Raw genomic sequence first — 18,834 nt, forward strand, 5'->3', positions numbered from 1 at the left:
ACGTATTATACGTTCATCTGAATAAGCCCTAAGGCAGACTTAGCTTTTGAGACACCACTTCAACACACCTGAGTTGTACTACAAAGCTGCAACAGAGAGACATCAAGTACACAATATTCATTACTACTTCAATCTGTCAAAGTTTGAGGTTGTGCACCTAGTTTGACCATCGTGAAACTAAGACTGATATAAAAAACAATGTTGCACAATACTTAATCCAATAACTTAGAAAAAGTAAAACGAATGAAAATAAAATCATTAGCAAAAACTCCAAGATGAATGAACACACACTAGAATTTTAGCTGAATTTCCAAATAATGAACCATAGTAGGGACAGCGGTACAATAAAAAAACAAAAGCTCCTTATTTGTCTTCTATTTTCAAATCCTTTTTATTAAATTCTAGAACGCATGAGAAAGTCTTGATGCCTTAAAAATGAAAATCAGTTGCATGCCAAGAATCAGTGAAGCCGTCCTGTCTTTTTTATTTTCTATATTTTTTTTTTTTTTTTTAACAAAGCTGTGTCAGTGGTTGAATTTAATAAATAAGTTTATTTTTGGATCCTAGTAATCAAATTTTCCTAAAAGTTAATCTTTCTTCTTTTCCGTGATATCTTTTTCTTCTTGGTCTTCATCCGTTACCTCGGAAGAGTTCTCTCTAGTTTTGTCTTCGTCTTGTTCCTCGTCGCTGCCCTCATCCGACACGTTTGGATCAATGACATCTTTTCTGGTCATTTCCTCCGAGCCATCATCAGAGTCAGCGGTGCAGATTCCATAACACATTATGCTGATGACACCCAGTGGCAGACCGAAGAGGAAGCACCCAAGTAGAGGTGAACTCTTAAATACAGACTGGAGAAACAGAAAAGGTTTACAGATTGTTCAAACCATACGATGCCCAGGATAACAGCTTCACAACCCTCACCATATTTCTAAGTCAGTAGTAGTTTAGTTTATGGCAGTAACAGATTAATAGATCGAGTGCAGACTCAGACACGTCACACAAGTCTTTTTAGTTACTTTTCCTCGTGTAAATATTGTATACAAAATAATTTTTGTTAGGGAAAAAAAGAAAGCAAATCATGTATTTAAGATTTGACAGAAACATTTTACCAAATTGCAAGATTTTTTCACGATGTAGTCAAAAGAACATATATGAAGGATTGTTTTGTTTTTGCATGTGGAGATGTATAAATCAATAGCAGTTTTTTTGGGTACATCTATCTTAGGCCTCATGCAAACGACCGTAGCCATGAGCACGGCCGTGATTTTCGGGTCGGCCGGCTGCGGACTGTCAGCAGCGAGCCGCCCACAAATCGCGGGCCATGCACATGGCCATTATTTTCAACGAGCTCGGACCGCAGAAGACAGCCGTAATAAGGCATGTCCGTTATTTCTGCGGTGCGGGCTCCCGGGCCATGCACAGTCGTGTGCATGGCCCCATAGAAATAAATGGGGCTGCAATTCTCCCGTGGATTTTTGGGGGAATTGCGGCCGCAAAAGCACGTTCGTGTGCATGGGGGCATTTAAGATGTCTAAAAAATATTTTACTAATAATGGCAAAAGAAAAGCATTAAAAAAAAAAGCAATTCCCCCATTGTTTTTAATGTATTTTTATGCCTTTTATTGTATGGTATAAATTCTGCATGTTGCTACTTTTACGGGGATAACCCAATATGTATAGTTTGTCTTATCTTTAAACACTTTTTTTATTTTATTTTTTAATAAAAGCCGTTATGGAAAAAAACAAACAACTTATTCTTTTGCTGGTATGTTTTTGTTTTTTTGAGAGAACCTTTCACCTGGCCATACATATGCAGCTGAGGGCAGCATGTAATAGGTAGGGCTGTACAAACCGTCTCACTATAAAAAAAAAAAAGCCTATCTTTCTCTGTTATTTAGATATCGGTGCCGTTATATTTGGCGCCCGATATTTAAATAACCCTCTGAACAGTCAATAGGGTGTGTAATTGGCAAGGGGGCGTGTAACACCGCTGTGACACTGTCCTATCAGCTATGGACAGTGCCACAGCAAGAACTGGAGAGAGGAGAGCGAGAGAGGAGAGCGAGAGAGGAGAGCGAGAGAGGAGAGCGGAGAGAGGAGAGGAGAGAGGAGAGAGGAGAGCGGAGAGCGGAGAGCGAGAGAGGAGAGCGAGAGAGGAGAGCGAGAGAGGAGAGCGAGAGAGGAGAGCGAGAGCGCAGCTCCGCCACCACCACGGAACAGAAGACGAGAAGAATGTGAATTCTTCTTCTTCTGTTCCATGGCAACAGGAGTATCTTCGGCAGCGGCATTGGAGCTGTGCGTGCATGCGCACGCTCTGACTCACTCTTCAGCTCTGTGCAGACAAGGACGACATGACTGTGTGAACGCTCGCGAGACATCACACTGTCTTGTCGTCCTTGTCTGCCGAGAGCTGAAGAGTGAGGGCGCGATTAGACAGTGCTACAGCAATAGTACACGCCCCTTTGCCAATTACATGCCCCATTGACAGTTCAGGGGGTTATTTAAATATCGGGTGCGAAATATAACGTCACCGATATCTAAATAACGGAGGAGGATAGGAATTTTTTTTAAAGTGTCCCAGGGTCTGTGCAGCCCTCCCCATTACATTGTGCACATGTATGGGGAGGTGAAAGGTTCCCTTTAAATAACTGTTTATTTTACTTTTTGTCCCACTAGAGGATAATTCTTATGAACGTTAAACAAATAAAAGCAAAAACGGACAGACCTATTAGAACAGGCCTAAGGCAATGTCACTATTGACCTTAACAGAATGCCAGTGCATTGAACCGTAAGGTGCCAAGGGGTTAAAATACGCATTACCTAAATATTTTTGTAAGCTTCACCATAAACCTAACTCACTAGATGCTTCACAAAAAGCACCTTCCATTTTTATGGGAGAAAAATGACACTCCTCCTTTTTAGCATCAGATACAATCACTATACTAGCACGTTCAAACGGTATCTCCAGATCTGTGGTCTTGCAAGACAAATCCTTTAAAATACTCATGATGGTATGAAACAACCAAAACTTTTTTGCGATCACAAATTAACTTACACATTTTGAGAGAAAAACATGTAGGAAACATCTTTGACCACACAATAAGAATAAACCTTTAAGAGATTTTCTGGGACTTTTATATTGATGGCCTATCCTTAGTATAGGTCATCAATATCAGATCGATGGAGGTCCGACCCCCGACACCTCCACCAATTAGCCACAGCGACGCATGCTGCGGCCTCTTCATAGTTTACCAGAAACATCGCCATACACAAGTGTAGCCGCTGTGCCTTGGATTGCAATTCCAATTCCATTCATGAAGGAGGGACAGGTTTGCTGCCAAATTGTATATTTTGCAGCGATTTTTGAAAAATTGCAGCAAAAGAGAGTGGTTTTGCAACCAATGCACTTTGACTGCACCATGCACATAGGCCCTTAGATTCACTGGCCAATACAAGTCTTCCAACCATAACCTTCGACATCTTCGCTCAGCTGTAAATTCGTTGATCCCTTTATTCCGGTTACATGAAATTGTACCCACAATTGGACATTTTTTAGACAGGCTTAAAAACAAATAAGCAGATTAGAGGAATTATGCAGTTGGGTAAATGACTCACACAAAAAATTATGTTAAAGGGCAAACTTGGAGGGAGAAATAATCGGGATGCAACATCTACCAATATCTTTAAACCATTAACAGGATTAACCTACTAAACCTCAACAGTTCTGCTGTATCATGGCATACAGTTCTCTCTCCTCTTTTATACATGGCGGTCCGTCCGGTTGCTACTTACATTCCTCAAAAGACCTCTGAAAAATTATAGGTGGAATCGGACTGGCTGCTCTCTGCACCTGCTTTACTTTAACACCAAGTTTGATAAATTACCCCACTATATCTAGTTCGATACAGTTGTTTTGGGAACACCAGGTTTTAATAGCTTTGTAAAACATAATAAAGGTTTTCCATAAACCCCAGTACACATTAAACTTACTATAACAGTAGACTTGGCATCATAAGCAACTCTCTTGATGCGCTGCAGAATTCCATCACCACCTTGAGCCTGAAATGTTAAAAAAAAACAAAAAAAAAAAACTGAATATAAAGCTGTAACCGGTCAGTCTGCACAGTATTCTAATAGTAATTACATGAAAATAAGGTAATGTACAGGCCAACATGCTAGGAGCTCAAGCAAAGTGTATTTGAGATCCAAGCCAGTTGTGTACAGTGCCAATACATATGGCAATATATTCCCGCAAGATCTGCATAAAAAAAATTGTAGTATCTTCAACTGGATGCTGTATATTGGACTGTATACTAATTTTAATGCACATGGTCGAGAGTACAAGCGCCATTAAAGGGAATCTGTGCCGAGGTTTATGAAAATAGCCTAACTGATGATATAAATGACAGATAAGGCTATGTTCCCATCTGCGCTAGGAATTTTGTTTTCTGTTCAGTCATAAGAGAAGAAAAATGTAATTATATATGACAGATACATCACATGATGGAAACCAACGAAACTCGATTAACCCCAAATACTTTTATGGGTCCCGTCGGGTTTCCATCATGGTGTCAAATATGTTACCGGAAAGAATAGATAATTATTTTAAGCATTTTTGACAGAATCTGTGAAGCAGATGTGAACAGAGCCTTAATAAGATCAGTCATGCCAAAATATATTTTAAAAAAAAAGGGGGAAATTGAAAAAGATTGAATGTACTCAAGAAGGACAAATATTTTTGAATATGGTAAATATGTAAAACCTACATATTTATGATGTAAGTTTCTCTTAACCCCTTCCCCCTGCTTGCATTCTGGGCCCTAATGGCCAAGCCATTTTTTTTAATTTTTCCATTGTCACATTCGAAGAGTTATAATTTTTTTATTTTTGCGTCGACATAGTTGTATAAGGTCTTGTTTTTTGCGGGACGACTTGTAGTTTGTATTGGTACCATTTGAGAGTAGATGCGACTTTTTGATCACTATTTAAGTCAGGATTAACAGAAAACAGCAATTCTTCCATAGTTTATTTTATTTTTTACGGCGTTCACACTTTTTTGCTTTATTGTGTTTTTGTAATAGTAAAGCATTATGTATGGGGAAAAAGTGGTTTTTTCATTTTTTTTTCACATTTTTTTAAATTAACTTTATTCAACTTTATTTTACTTTTATACTAGTCCCACTAGGGGACTTCACTATGCGATCCTCCGATCGCTATTATAATACACTGCAATACTTTTGTATTGCAGTGTATTACTGCCTGTCCGTTTAAAACGAACAGGCATCTGCTAGGTCATGCCTCCGGCATGATCTAGCAGGCATTCACCACAGGCAGACCTGGGGGCCTTTATTAGGCCCCCGGCTGCCATCGCAGACACAGACACTCAGCGATCTTATCGCCGGGTGTCGGTGGGAGAGAGAGGGAGCTCCCTCCCTCTCTCCAAAACCACTCAGATGCGGTGCACGCTATTGTGCACCGCATCGGAGGGGTTAAACGGGTGAGATCGATACTAATATCGATCTCACCCGGTCGAGCAGGGACGCCCCCAGCCCTCAACTACATCTGGCAGCTGAGAGCAGGGAGATTTGACGGCTCCCTGCTCTGTTTACTTTATTCTAATGCAGCGCCGTGGAATAGCGGCGCTGTAGAATAAAGCCCATTAATGACCGCCGTGAAAAGGCTAATCGGCGGTCATTAAGGGGTTAAAGAGGACCTGTCAGCTCTACTGACATACATGTTTTAGTAACTAGTTGTATTCTCCATGAAATAGGAATTCTAGCGCAAACCCCTTTGTTATTTCTCTTGTAGAAGTATGAAGACATTTATTGGACTGTGTCAGAGTGTAGGGACAGACCCTAAAGACAAAGGATTGCTCATTTCCAAGTGTCAATTTCTCTAGACATTTCCGGGTGGAATAACCGAGGAATGGCATAATGCAGAGTTTTAAGAAAAGTGTTCTAGTATTGTTATTATATGGGGAAAGTGAATATTTACTAAAACATACATCTCAGGAGAGGAAAAATCTATTTTAACCCCTTGATGCACCATGACTTGCCGGCACGTCGTGGTGCAGGGGCAAAAGTATGGAGCGCGCTCACAGGCTGAGCGCGCTCCATACGCTGCGGGTGTCGGCTGTGTTGTACAGCCAACACTCGGGAGTAACGGCCAGGAACAGCGATCCAGCTGTTCCTGGCCATTTAATCCCTCAAATGCTGCGGTCAGTTGCGACCGCAGCATCTGGGGCTTTATAGAGAGGGGGGCGCCCCCCTCTGACAGCTCATCGTCGCCCCATAGCGCGATCGAGGGTCTCCAATGGTTGTCAGCCTAGGTCCCTAATGAAGGCCCCCAGCACTGCCTTCACTCTGCCTCTGTTAAGCCCTGCCTGTGGCCTGTAAAAATGACTATACATTGCAATACATTGCAGTGTACTGTACCAGCAATCTAACGATCGCTGGTTCGAGTCCCCTGTGGGGGGGACTAATGAAATGAGTAAAAAAAGTTAAACAAAGTTTTAAGTAGTGATAAAAAATATTTTAAAAAAATGAAATTTAAAAAAAAACCTTTTCCCATTTTTTCTCTAAAGTAATGTAAAAAACGAAAAAATTAGCAAATTTGGTATCGCTGCGTCCGTAAAAGTCTGAACTATGACAATATAGTATTAGTTAATTTGCATGATGAACGCCGTAAAAATAGCTGTTTTTTTTTGTCAAAAAGTCGTACGCACCAAATAAATCTACTAATAAAACCACAGCTCGTGCCGCAAAAAATAAGCCCACATACCGCTCAGTCGACAAAGAAATAAAAAAGTTATGGCTTACAGAACGTGGTGTCACAAATATTTTTTTTTTTCTAACAAATAGTTTTTTCTTTGTAAAAGGAGTAAAACATTAAGAAAACGACATCAATTTGGTATCACCGTAACCATATTGATCAGCAGAATAAAGTTATATTATTGTTTGACGCATGGTGTACAACGTAAAAACGAAACCCAAAAGAAAATGGAGGAATCAGTTTTTTACAATTCCACCCCACAAAGAGTTTTTTTCCGTTTCCCAGTACATTATATGGTGCTTTAAACAGTGCCAGTAGAAAGTACAACTCCTACCGCAAAAAATAAGCCCTCAAACCACTCCATTGACGCCAAATAAAAAAGTTACGGCTCATAGAAGGCGGGGAGTGAAAAACAAAAATCAAAAAAAGGACTTGAACTTCAAGGGGTTAAAAGAAATTTGGTGCTAGATGTGGTAGGAAGTAACAGTCTACAACATCCGCTTCTTACTCTCATAATTATATAAAAGGGAAATTTATGTATTTTCTTCAGTTATTTAATACTGAATAAAAAAAACATATCAAGTAAAAAATTTTATTATTGGGCTAGGAGTCAACTTTACGTACGACTTGAAGATGAAGATATGTGGAATTTGTATTTTGGACTAGTGTCTCCCATAAATAGAAGTGAGTGGGGACCAAAGCATTCCCATAATGTGATTTATGTTACAGAACATTCCTCTGGTTTGAATGGCTCAACTATATGATCAAACTCAGCGTTCTTGATATAGGTAATGTCAAAACATCATACTGTAGCTCCTATTTGAAATCCTATTTCAGATCTGTAAATTGATGTGGGAGGATTGTGTATACGAGCTTACCTCTGCTGTTCCATCCAAAATGCTGTTAATAAACTGAATCAGGTCTTCGGTAGTCTCGACTTTGTCGTTTGGCAGAAAATACTGTTGGTTGGATGTATTGAGTACAACAATAGTGGGCACCTGAACTTCACTGCAAGCAGACCCAAGCAAAATAGAAGAAGAAGTCATTGTCACATCACTAGGATTATGAATGGCAACATACCGACCTGAAGGCTACAAAGATGCTAACTGCAGCTAGAATTAAGCCACAAGTATGGGATAAGTTATATGGGCTATACGGTCCACATATTCATATATTCTTCACAAAAATGTAAACATCATTATAGTTTTCTTTTGAAAACTTCAATAGCCAAGGCAATAACTTCAAAAACGTAAAAGCTGAAATTTCTAACAAAATAAAATATCTGTTGGCACTGAGAATTATAGGGATATCCCTCAAACGGCATGGATGCTGCTAAAGGTAAAACAAGCATAAATATGAACTCCCTGGGATGATGGGTAAAGATGAGGCAAATAGAACCCCAGTTGAGTAGACATTGCAACTGGACAATTTCTTAAAAAATGTTTAGTACAGAAGACTTTCATATAAACAAAGGCTTAGTTTACGACATGAAGTAAAATAGCATAAAACAGGTTGAATTGAAAGTAGTTATGTGCCAAATATATATATATATATATCCCCCAAAAAAATGAATGAAGAGACAGTACTCCAAGGAGATTGATGGAAAAAAGTGGTGTGTTTATTCACCCCAGGCAGGCAACGTTTCGATCCGTCTCTATGGGATCTTTGTCAAGGCTCGACAAAGATCCCATAGAGACGGATCGAAACGTTGCCTGCCTGGGGTGAATAAACACAACACTTTTTTTCACCAATTTCCTTGGAGTACTGTCTCTTCATTTTTTGGAGTAATTTCATTAACAAGGGTTCCTAGTCTCAACCTAGGAGGCCTGCACCCACTGCTGTCGCTGTGCTGCTTTATTCTTTTTCTCATATACACACACACACACACACACACGCACACGCACACGCACACGCACACGCACACGCACACGCACACACACGCACTATTAGGCTTCATTTTGATAGAAGCAATACCATAGTCAACTACGCTATTCATTCAGTCAAAACGACGGAACCCTTGCACAACAGAGACAAATGGAAGCCATTGACGCTGGATCCGTCACCATTGAAGTCAATGGTGATGCAAACAAAAACGATGGTTTCCGTTTGTTTAGGTCAGGGTTCCGTTCATGTGTTCTCCTGACGGAAAGCTCCGATGGAAACCCTGAACAGAACCCTGACGCAGATGTGAACGAAGCCTTACATGTAAATGTTTGCATTAAGTGAGGCTTGGGGTAAAACAAAAAAAAAAAAAAGACAACTTACTCCATAAGAAGGCTATTTATGTAATCGTTACCATCCATATGTCCAAACTGGAAGTCTCTATAAGCAAAACGTAACAAAAAAACGTAATAAGATACTGCTGATTACAGTAACACTGACCTCTTTAATATACTGAAGCTACACACAAAATTGTTTAAAGAGGACCGGTCACCTCTGACTTGTCTGTTTTAGTAAGTAATTCTGGAAAAACTTTTCTTAGAACTCTACAATGTGCTGTTCCTCTATTATTCTTTCTAGAATTTAAAAAAAAAATTTGACAACTGGGCATTACCATACAGAGTCTGACACTGTCCAATCAGTGCTGACAGAGTGAGAGTGTATAGGACACACCCCATTGACAAGGGGAATGGTAACATCTAGTTGTCAATTTATTCATAATTTTCTAGGAGGAATAACCATGGAATAACACAACGCAGAGTTCTAAGAAAATATGTTCCAGTATTGTTATTTACAAATATTTACTAAAATAGACATGTGAGGGAAGGGGACAGGTCCTCTTTAACCCCCTTCTGACATTTGACGAACAGTTAGCTGAGAAGGGCGTGTATGGAGTGGGCTCACGGGCTGAGCCCATTCCATACTCAGCGAGTGTCGGCTATATGTTACAGCCAACACCTCACTGCAACGGCTGGGATCGGAGACAACTCTGATCTCAGCCATTTCACCACTTAGATGCCAGGGTTAATAGTGACCGTGGCATCAAAGCTGTTGGAGGGGGTGGTCACCTTCATCAGCAGCCCTGCTACGTGATTGCGAGGTGCTGCTAGTTGTCACGGCAGGTTTGTCATCTTTGTGCTCCCATTAAGCCCTGCCAGAAAAGCTGGTAAAAAAACAGAATATACTGCAATACATAAGTATTGCAGTACACTGTGCAAGCAATCTAACGATTGCTTGTTCAAGTCCCCTAAGGGGACTAATAACAAAAAATTCTGCAATTAATTTTTCTGCTACATTTTTTGGAAGTCGCAGCGTGTGCATTTACCCTCACATGTAACGGAAAAATCTGTGAGGAATTGAGGGCATCATGCTATGGATTTTTACCTTTTGCAAGGCATAGGTTGAAATCCGCATCAATATCCACATATAACTCATGCAAATAATCTGCTGTGAAATCTGAGTGTGAACACCATCTTGAACAGAAGTTACAGGGTGCTTGACAGCAAAACTGTATAAAGGGATTGAACGGTGGTATTTTTCACCGACAATCCGAGAACCAATAGAGATTCTGGAACCATCAGAATAAGCTAACAGGTCACACTAAGCCATCCTTTGGCATCAAGAGTGTTGTAGCAATACTTGCCTGGTTAGTGTTTGTATAGACTAGCCATTGGCTCTTGAAGGTTTTCATAAACAAATACATAGAATAAGCCCTAACTGGACAACCACAGCAACAGGACTGCACACAAACAAAATCAGGACATACCGGTGAAATTGGTCTCTGTAGTCTCTTGCTGCTTCTTGAACAATAGACTTTAATCTATAAAAAGAAAGGAATTAAAAAAATTAAAAAAAGACAACGTTCAAATTACACCATAATTCATTTAGATCAACACCGTCTGATTTGAAATAGGTTCATTTACACATTTTCACCCCAAAAAAATTCTGATGTTGAAAAGCTGCCAGTGATTGTAAAACAGACTAAAGCTGTTAACAGTTTAAAAGGGAAACCCTAACTTTCCACAAAAACTAAACCTAATAAAATTACAAAATACATTCATAAAATTATCATATTAAAAGTCCTGTTCTGAATTTAAAACTAAGCAATTGCGCAAGGCCGGAAGGAAGACCATCAGTGAAATCCAGTAATGCATATCCATTATTGCAGATTTCAACCTAATTCTGTTCCGTTTTAGTACTGGCTTGTGATCCCTTACAGGGGGTTTTCAGTCCTAAGAAATTGATAGCGTATCTTTAGGATAGGCCTTCAATACCTGATCGGTGGGAGTCCAACTCACGGCACCCCACCGTTAAGCTGCTTTGAAGGGGCCGTGCGGCTTGTACGAGCACTGCTTCCCCTTAATTTTAACCAGTTCGTACTGTTCAAATGAATGGGAGGCGGCTGTAATACTGTGAATCGTCGCTACAAATGTGTCGGCCATTTAAAGTACGAGCAGGTAAGGAATAAAGGGGTAGCAGAAATCGTACGAACGCACAGCACATTCTTTAAACAGCTGATCGGTATAGATGCCAGGAGTTGGAACCCCACCGATCAGAAATTGATGGCTTATCCTGAGGATAGGCCATCAATTTCATAGAATTGGAAAATCCCTTTAAAGTATAACACTTGAATGGTCATCCCTGCAGAGGTCTAGGAGCATGTCACCATACTGTTCTGACAATATTTAGGCTGTAGTAAATGTCACCTTTATTCTGCAGAGAACACCAATAAAGCGAGCACTGGAAATGTGAAATTTCTTGATGCAAGTTCTGCAAGTTATTACTGCATCTCTCCCAGATGTAAAGAGAGTAATTTTAATAAAATTATATACACTGCTCTGCCACTTTATTAGAGAGGCACCTACCCTTTCAGAATTCGAGATTCCGTGTATCGAAATTAGACACTTGACCCCGGATTGCAACATAAAATCAAGTTTTCCATGGATCATTTTCAGTATGAATCCCCATTAGAAAGGTAAAATCGAGCGATCTAAGCGAGTTCGAAAAAGGCATGGTCATCAGTGCTAGACTGTCCTGGGCCAGTATTTCAAAAACTGCAAATCTGCTTAGGTTTTCTCGTGCAATGTTAACTAGAGTAAACCGAGAACGGTAGGATTGAGGAAAAAGATCTAGTGAAAAGGTATCCTGTGGACGTCAACAACTCGCCAACGAAAGGGACCAGAGGAGGATGTCAAGAATCGTTCTGACGAACAGGAAGTGCACAGTCAAGCAAATTGCAGCCAAATACAAAGCTGGTGCTCCAAATAAAATGACCAAACACACAATTCTTCTTTCCTTAGCATGGATGGGCTAGAACAGTAGACTACAATTTCGGGTGCCACTGTTGTCTAAGGGAAACGGAAAGGCAAGATTCCAGTGGGCAAAAGGGCACCGAAATTGGATCACTGAGAGGAAAAAAAAAAAAAAAGATCACCTGGTCAGATGAATCCAGATTTTCTGTTGCCCCATGCTGATGGGAGGGTCAAAATTTGGCACAGGCAGCATGACTTAATGAACGCTTTATCGGCTAGTGGAGATGGGGAAATGGTGTGGGGAATGTTATCTTAGCACACCCTGGGCAGGGCAGATTCTACAATATTTGGTCAACAGGACGAACATCAAAAAAGCACCTCCCCCTCCAGGATCAAATAATACTGACAACATTAAAAGAGTTGTCCAGGTTCGGGGCTGTATTTTACACTGATAACCTATCCATAGAATAGGTCATTAGTATATGATCAATGGGGGTCCGACACACGGATCTTGCACCGATCAGTTGTACGGGCTGCCTCCAGGCTCCAGAATCTATGCAAAGGTCGGTGACGGTAGCAGAAGGCTTTCCCACCTATCATATACTGATGAGCTATCCTGTGGATATGTCATCAGCATAAAAAACAGCCCTCAACCTGGACAACCCTTTTAATAATAAGGCTGCATCATTAGATTAATACAAATAAATAGATGTGACACACCTTCGTTGCTGTAGAATCTAATAACACACAACGCAGCTGCTGCATAACTGTATACTAAACACCTTAGTTGCTAAAGAAAATAAATACAGTACCAAAACCAAGCTCCGCACATAAATACAGCACCAGAACCAAGCTCAGTACATATATACAGCACCAGAACAAAGCCCTGCACAAATATACGGTGGCAGAACCAAGCTCAGTACATAAATGCAGCTCCAAAATCAAGCTCAGTACATACATACAGCACCAGAACAGACTTCCATAATGACTTCCCCCAGTAACGACTCCTCTGTGTTGAGTTTTCCACTCAAGATTTCTTCGGCTCCTCACTTTTCCACACCTATAAACTAACACATCCTCATGGTACCACAGACTACACCCCTGAATAGAATAGCACCATACACTGTGCCCCTGAGTATACCACCACACACTGTGCCCCCTGAAAATACCGCAATACACTATGTACCTAAATACATTCAAGGCACACACTGTGAAATAAAGCACCACACATACACAGTGTCCCATAAAAATAGTGCCACTCGGTGCCCCCTGTAGATAGACCACCCACAGTGCTCGCCTGTGCAGACCTTGTCTCCTTTGAGAAGGCCTGCTCTAGAGGAACAATGCAGTTGGAGCTATGACATCATCGCGCTGTCTGCAGCACAGGGAAAGCGCTGAATGGTGGGGGATTGAACGAATAGTTCCCTTACTCCACTAGAGCTAGTTAGACGTTATACAAATAAGTGCAATGGGAATGGTTAGGCGGGATTCACACGACCGGGTCGTTCCCGAGCCCGAGTGTCGGCCGGTAAAATCGGCCATTTTGCCCGGCCGGTTTGCATAAAGTTATGCATCCGTGCCGGGCCGGGCAGATCCGGACAGTGACATCAGCGGCAGCTCCTGAAGGGGAATCCCCATGTGTTCGGGGATTCCGCTTCAGGAGTTTCCCCTGATGTCACTGCCCAGATATGGACAGAGACATCAAGCGCTCTGTCCGGGAGCGGAATCCCCGAAAACACGGGGATTCCGCTCCTTCAAGGAGCTAAAGTGCGGCTAGCACATAGCAGAGCGGGGAGATACCTCCCCGCTCTGCTATAGTGGCGTCGCTACAGTAGTAGCAGCCGCAGCAGCTGCTGCTACTACTACTAGCGGCGCCATCGAAGGTGTCGCCGAGCCAGGGTGCTTTTAACAAGCAGGGGAAGGGAGCCAGCGCAGCGCTCCCTCCACCTGCTGTACACCCCGGCCCTGCAACACAGTGTACAGCGATGCCATTCGTCAGAATGGCATCAACTCCTCCTCCTCACATGCACTCTGCGCTGTGAGGAGGAGGAGATAGAGCGCAAGCGCCGGGAAACCCGGCCATCACTCGGAACACATTCCGGTGATGGCCGTGTAATACCCGGCCCCATAGACTTCTATGGGAGCCGGGCGGCCGGGTGTCCGGGCAAAGATAGAGCATGTCCTATTTTTTGACGGCCGGATTTTCCGGCCGTCAAAAAATCGGTCGTGTGAATAGCCCCATTAGGGGTCTATTATTCCTAATGCAGCCGGGTGCCGGCCGATTTATGAACGGCCGGCACCCGGCCGGGAAACCCTGCCGTGTGAATGAGGCCTTAGGGATCTCGGTTTCGCCAAACTGGCTGTTATTTTATCAACTGCTTCGGGAGATCCCATCCCTGGGCGCAGGGATATTAAATAAAAGATTTGTCAACCTCTTTGCTACTCCACCCCTCTTTTCAAGCAATGGACACCCTAGGCAGTCCTCGGATACCTGTGGATGGATGTTTCAACACCTCTTAAGGAATCTATCGAAGGGAGTAGTGAGCATTTTGACCTTGCAGGTTTTTTGCAGAATTTATTGGAATTAGGCTGTGAAAATAAAAAAAATTCACACTAAAATGTTGATTTTTTTCATTTTTACAAGTAATAAAAGGAGAAAAAGAACTCCAACATTTGTAAAGCAATTTCTCCCGAGTATGACAAAACCCCACATGTGGTCAGAAACTGCTATTTGGACACACGGCAGGGCTCCGAAAGGCAGTGCTATTTGGCATGCAGATTTTGTGGGATTTTTTTGTGCGCCATGTCGCATTTACAAAACCCCTGAGGTACCAGTTTACAGTGGAAACCCCCAAGAAATGACCATATCAGAGACTGCACCCCTCAAAGCATTTGTCATTTGCCTGGATATATGACAGGGCTTAGAAGTGAAAGACCATTATGTGCATTTGAGGCCTATTCTGGCGATTTTCACAGCATTTGCCCACAATTGCAGGGCTTTGATGTCAAATAGTATAACGAATCCCCAAGTAGTGACCCCTATTTTAGAAAACTACACCCCCTAAGGCATTTTAAAGGGTAGTGAGAATTTTAATACACTGGGAATTAATGCGCAGCAAATAAGCAAAGTTAAAACTGCAATTTTCGACTGATATGCCATTTTAGTGCACATTATGGTGTGTCCTGTTTGTGCCATTGAAGACAAATACCTCAAACTGTTAAGCGCGTTCTCCTGAGTATGGTAACGCCACATATGTGGACGTAAACTGCTGTTTGGGCACACTGTAGGGCTCAGACCGGAGGGAGTGCCACTTGGAGTGCCGATTTTGCTTGATAATAGATCTGTTTGGGGTTTTACTGTTATTTCAGTACATAATGTGGGGGCATATGTAAGATGTGCAGAGTACATCAGGGTATAATGAGAGTATAATAATGCAGGAAATAGTAATTTATAGATGTGTGGTCAGTGTCGTTCTGGTAAATGGTGCACAATCATATCTCCCTTTTGGAACACACTCCTTTTGTGTCGCCATATTCTGAGAACCAGAACTTTTTTTTATTCTTTCACCACCGGAGCTTTGTGAGGGTTTATTTTTTGTGGGACAATCTGTAGTTTTCATTGGTACCATTTTAGGGTACATGCTACATTTTGTTCCTTTGTTTGTCAAGCAAGGTGACCAAAAATCTGACATTGTTTTTTATTCCTTTTTTTTACTACTGTGTTTATGAAATAGTCACTTTATTCAGCCAGTCAATACGATTACGGCGATAACATGTGTATACAGTTTTTTTCAGGTTTTAAAGCGTTTGCACAATAAAATCATTTTTTTTTTTTAAAACATTTCCTTTTTTGTGTCACTATATTCTGAGAGTCATAACTTTTTTATGTTTCCATCAAAAAAGCTGTGTAACGGCTTGTTTTTGTGTGGGACAGGCTGTTTTTATAGGGTCTATATTGGGGTACATGAGACTTTTTATTCTATGTTTTGGGAGGAGTGGTGACCAAAAAAGTGATTTTGGCATTTTTTTCATTTTTTACTATGCGGGAAAAGTAACGTGATATAGATCAGGCTGTTACGGACAATGCCAAATACGTATACATTTTTAATGTTTTAATTTTTTCCCTATAATAAAAGACTTATTAAAGGAAAAAAAGGCGTTTTTTGTTTCTTTAACTTGAAACTTTTATACTTTTGTACAACATTTTTATGAACTTTTTTATAACCTTTTTTTTGTCCCACTAGGGGACGTGCAGACATGAAGCCCTGATCTCTATTCTAATACATTTCAACTACCTACGTATTGCAGTGTATTATAGCCGTCAGTGTCACTTTGACAGCAAGCCCATTAGGTCCTGCCTCCGACAGGGCCTAACAGGCTTCCGTATGTGGCAGACCAGGAGGCCATTGTTAGGTTTCCATTTTCCATAGCAACCATCAGTAGCCAATGAGCTACAAACCACCTAGATGCCGTGGTCGCTTTTGACCGCGGCATTTAAGGGGTTAATGGCGGGGTCCGGTGCTAGGTCCGGTCCGTTACAGCTCCGCTTCTGTGACCCCGCCATCTTCTTGTCGCATTTGACCATGGCATCTAGGGGGATAATGGCGGGGTTTGAAGCTGCCTCCGGTCCCTGGTGTTACAGCAGGGTGTCAGCTGTAATGTACAGCGGACACCCACTGGTGATGACACAGGCTTAGCTTCAGAGCCCATGCCATCACTGCCACGCACAGTTATGTGCCGTTGCATTAAGTACCAAACTGCAACGACGTAACTGTATGCGGATTGTCGTTAAGGGGTTAAAGGGGTTGTCCAGCCTCTAAAAATTGAGGGCCTATCCTCAGGATAGGTCATTAATAGCTGATGGGTCGGGGTCCGACTCCGGGGCCCCCCGCCGCTAAGCTGTTTTGAAGGGGGTGAAGTGCTTGTACGAGCGCCGCTTCCCCTCCATTTCTACTTGCTCACTGTGAATCGTCTATACGGATGTAGCGGTGATTCACAGGTATTGCAGCCTTCTTTTCCCATTGAAGCGCATGGGAGAAGGCTGCAATACCCGTAAATCGCCGCTATATCTGTGTCGACGACATACAGTGAGCAAGTAGAAATGAAGGGGAAGCAGCGTTCGTGCCAGCACTACGCCCCCTTTATTTTGAAAGTTCTGCCTTGCTTCTCTTCTTCCTATCCGGAGGATAGACCATCAATTTTTAAGGACTGGACAACCCCTTTAATACACTCTGTAGCTCAGATTATTTTACACATAACCACTTAATACAAATATTAGCCATTCATACATCAAACTATTTGGACCTCGGTGTGTTAATGCGCTGCATCGAGTATTAAGGTGTGTAGATTATAATTACAAATTGGAATAGCACCATAATAAAACCATAAAAAGGATCAGTCAGCAGTAGCGAGCCCACTTACTGATGAATTCTAGTCAGTAAAAAAATGTGTATTCACTGGTTGCAATAAAACTTGGCCGAAAAATAAAGCCTCATGCACACGACTGAATTGGTTTTGCGGCCTGCAAAACCACGGGTCCATTGTGGTCCAAAAACCCCTTGTTGTGCAGCCGTGTGTTATCCGGACTCACAGATCCACAACAATTCACCAGTATTGGTGAATCTGCAAATCCAGACCGTAAAATGACTTGTCCTGAGTTTTTGCAGTCCTGATTTACGGCCCCCGCCCTGATCTGTGTAATCACGGTCGTGTGCATGGGGCCATATAGAAGAATGGGTCGTGTGCATGAGGCCTAAGTGGTCCAAAAAAATAATAATAAATATTTTCAATGGGGAAAAGGAACATTAAATGGAGAATGCCGCATATTGGGAGCCAAAATTAATTGAATGTTCTTACCGTGTATGTTCAACTGAATTGTTTTTATCATCAATAACTGCAACAGCCACAAGTTTTCCTAAGGAAAAATAACCGTTAAAAGATAATAATTTAAGATTACAAATGAGCAATAAAAAGCTTTCCAAGACTTTCAGAAAACCCTCATGAAAGGCTTAAAGAGGCTCTGTCACCACATTATAAGTGCCCTATCTTCTACATAATGTGATTGGCACTATAATATAAATTACAGCAGTGTTTTTTATTTAGAAAAACGATCATTTTTGACGGAAGTTATGACCTATTTTAGCTTTATGATAATGACTTTCTTAATGCCCAACTGGGCGTGTTTTACTTTTTGACCAAGTGGGCGTTGTGGAGAGAAGTGTATGACGCTGACCAATCAGTGACCAATCAGCGTCATACACTTCTCCCCATTCATTTACACAGCAGCATCTTGTTCTTACTAGAACAGGATGTGCAGCCACATACACACACATTAACGTTAATCAAGTGTCCTGACAATGAATATACATCACTTCCAGCCGGAACGGGATGTCTATTCATAATCCTGACACTTCTCTAACGTTTGAGTGATACTACAACAACACAGCAGAGCGAGATCTCGCTGTAAATGACAACTAACAGCGTAATCTCGCGAGACTATGCATGCTGTGCAGTAAATCTCACAGAAACGTTAGAGAAGTGTCAGGATTCTGAATACACATCCCATCCTGGCTGGAGGTAATGTATATTCATGGTCAGGACACTTGATTAACGTTAGTGTGAGTAAGTGGCTGCACATCGTGTTCTAGTAAGAACACGATGCTACTGTGTAAATGAATGGGGAGAAGTGTATGACGCTGATTGGTCACGGATTGGTCAGTTATACACTTTCCACAACGCCCACTTGGTCAAAAAGTAAAACACGCCCAGTTGGGCATTAAGAAACTAATTTGCATAAAGCTAAAATAGGTCATACCTCCGTCAAAAATGATCGTTTTTCACTTATAATGTGGTGACAGAGTCTCATTAA

At 41.6% G+C, this 18,834-nt stretch overlaps 1 protein-coding gene across 1 annotated transcript in view; it reads right to left on the minus strand.

The window, feature by feature from the left end:
- Positions 1-531: 531 nt before the first annotated feature.
- The window catches only part of TMX3 (thioredoxin related transmembrane protein 3), a 65,415-nt gene continuing 47,112 nt past the window's right edge, over positions 532-18,834 (minus strand). The window contains exons 11-16 of the mRNA XM_075828378.1: positions 17,823-17,880; positions 10,481-10,534; positions 9,040-9,096; positions 7,653-7,782; positions 3,994-4,062; positions 532-851 (exon numbers count right to left, since the gene is read on the minus strand). Of these exons, the coding sequence (XP_075684493.1) occupies positions 588-851; positions 3,994-4,062; positions 7,653-7,782; positions 9,040-9,096; positions 10,481-10,534; positions 17,823-17,880 (632 nt within the window). The 3' untranslated portion in view covers positions 532-587. The remainder of the gene's footprint in view (positions 852-3,993; positions 4,063-7,652; positions 7,783-9,039; positions 9,097-10,480; positions 10,535-17,822; positions 17,881-18,834) is intronic.

Source organism: Rhinoderma darwinii, chromosome 5 (assembly GCF_050947455.1).
Source record: "Rhinoderma darwinii isolate aRhiDar2 chromosome 5, aRhiDar2.hap1, whole genome shotgun sequence".
NCBI lineage: Eukaryota > Metazoa > Chordata > Amphibia > Anura > Rhinodermatidae > Rhinoderma > Rhinoderma darwinii.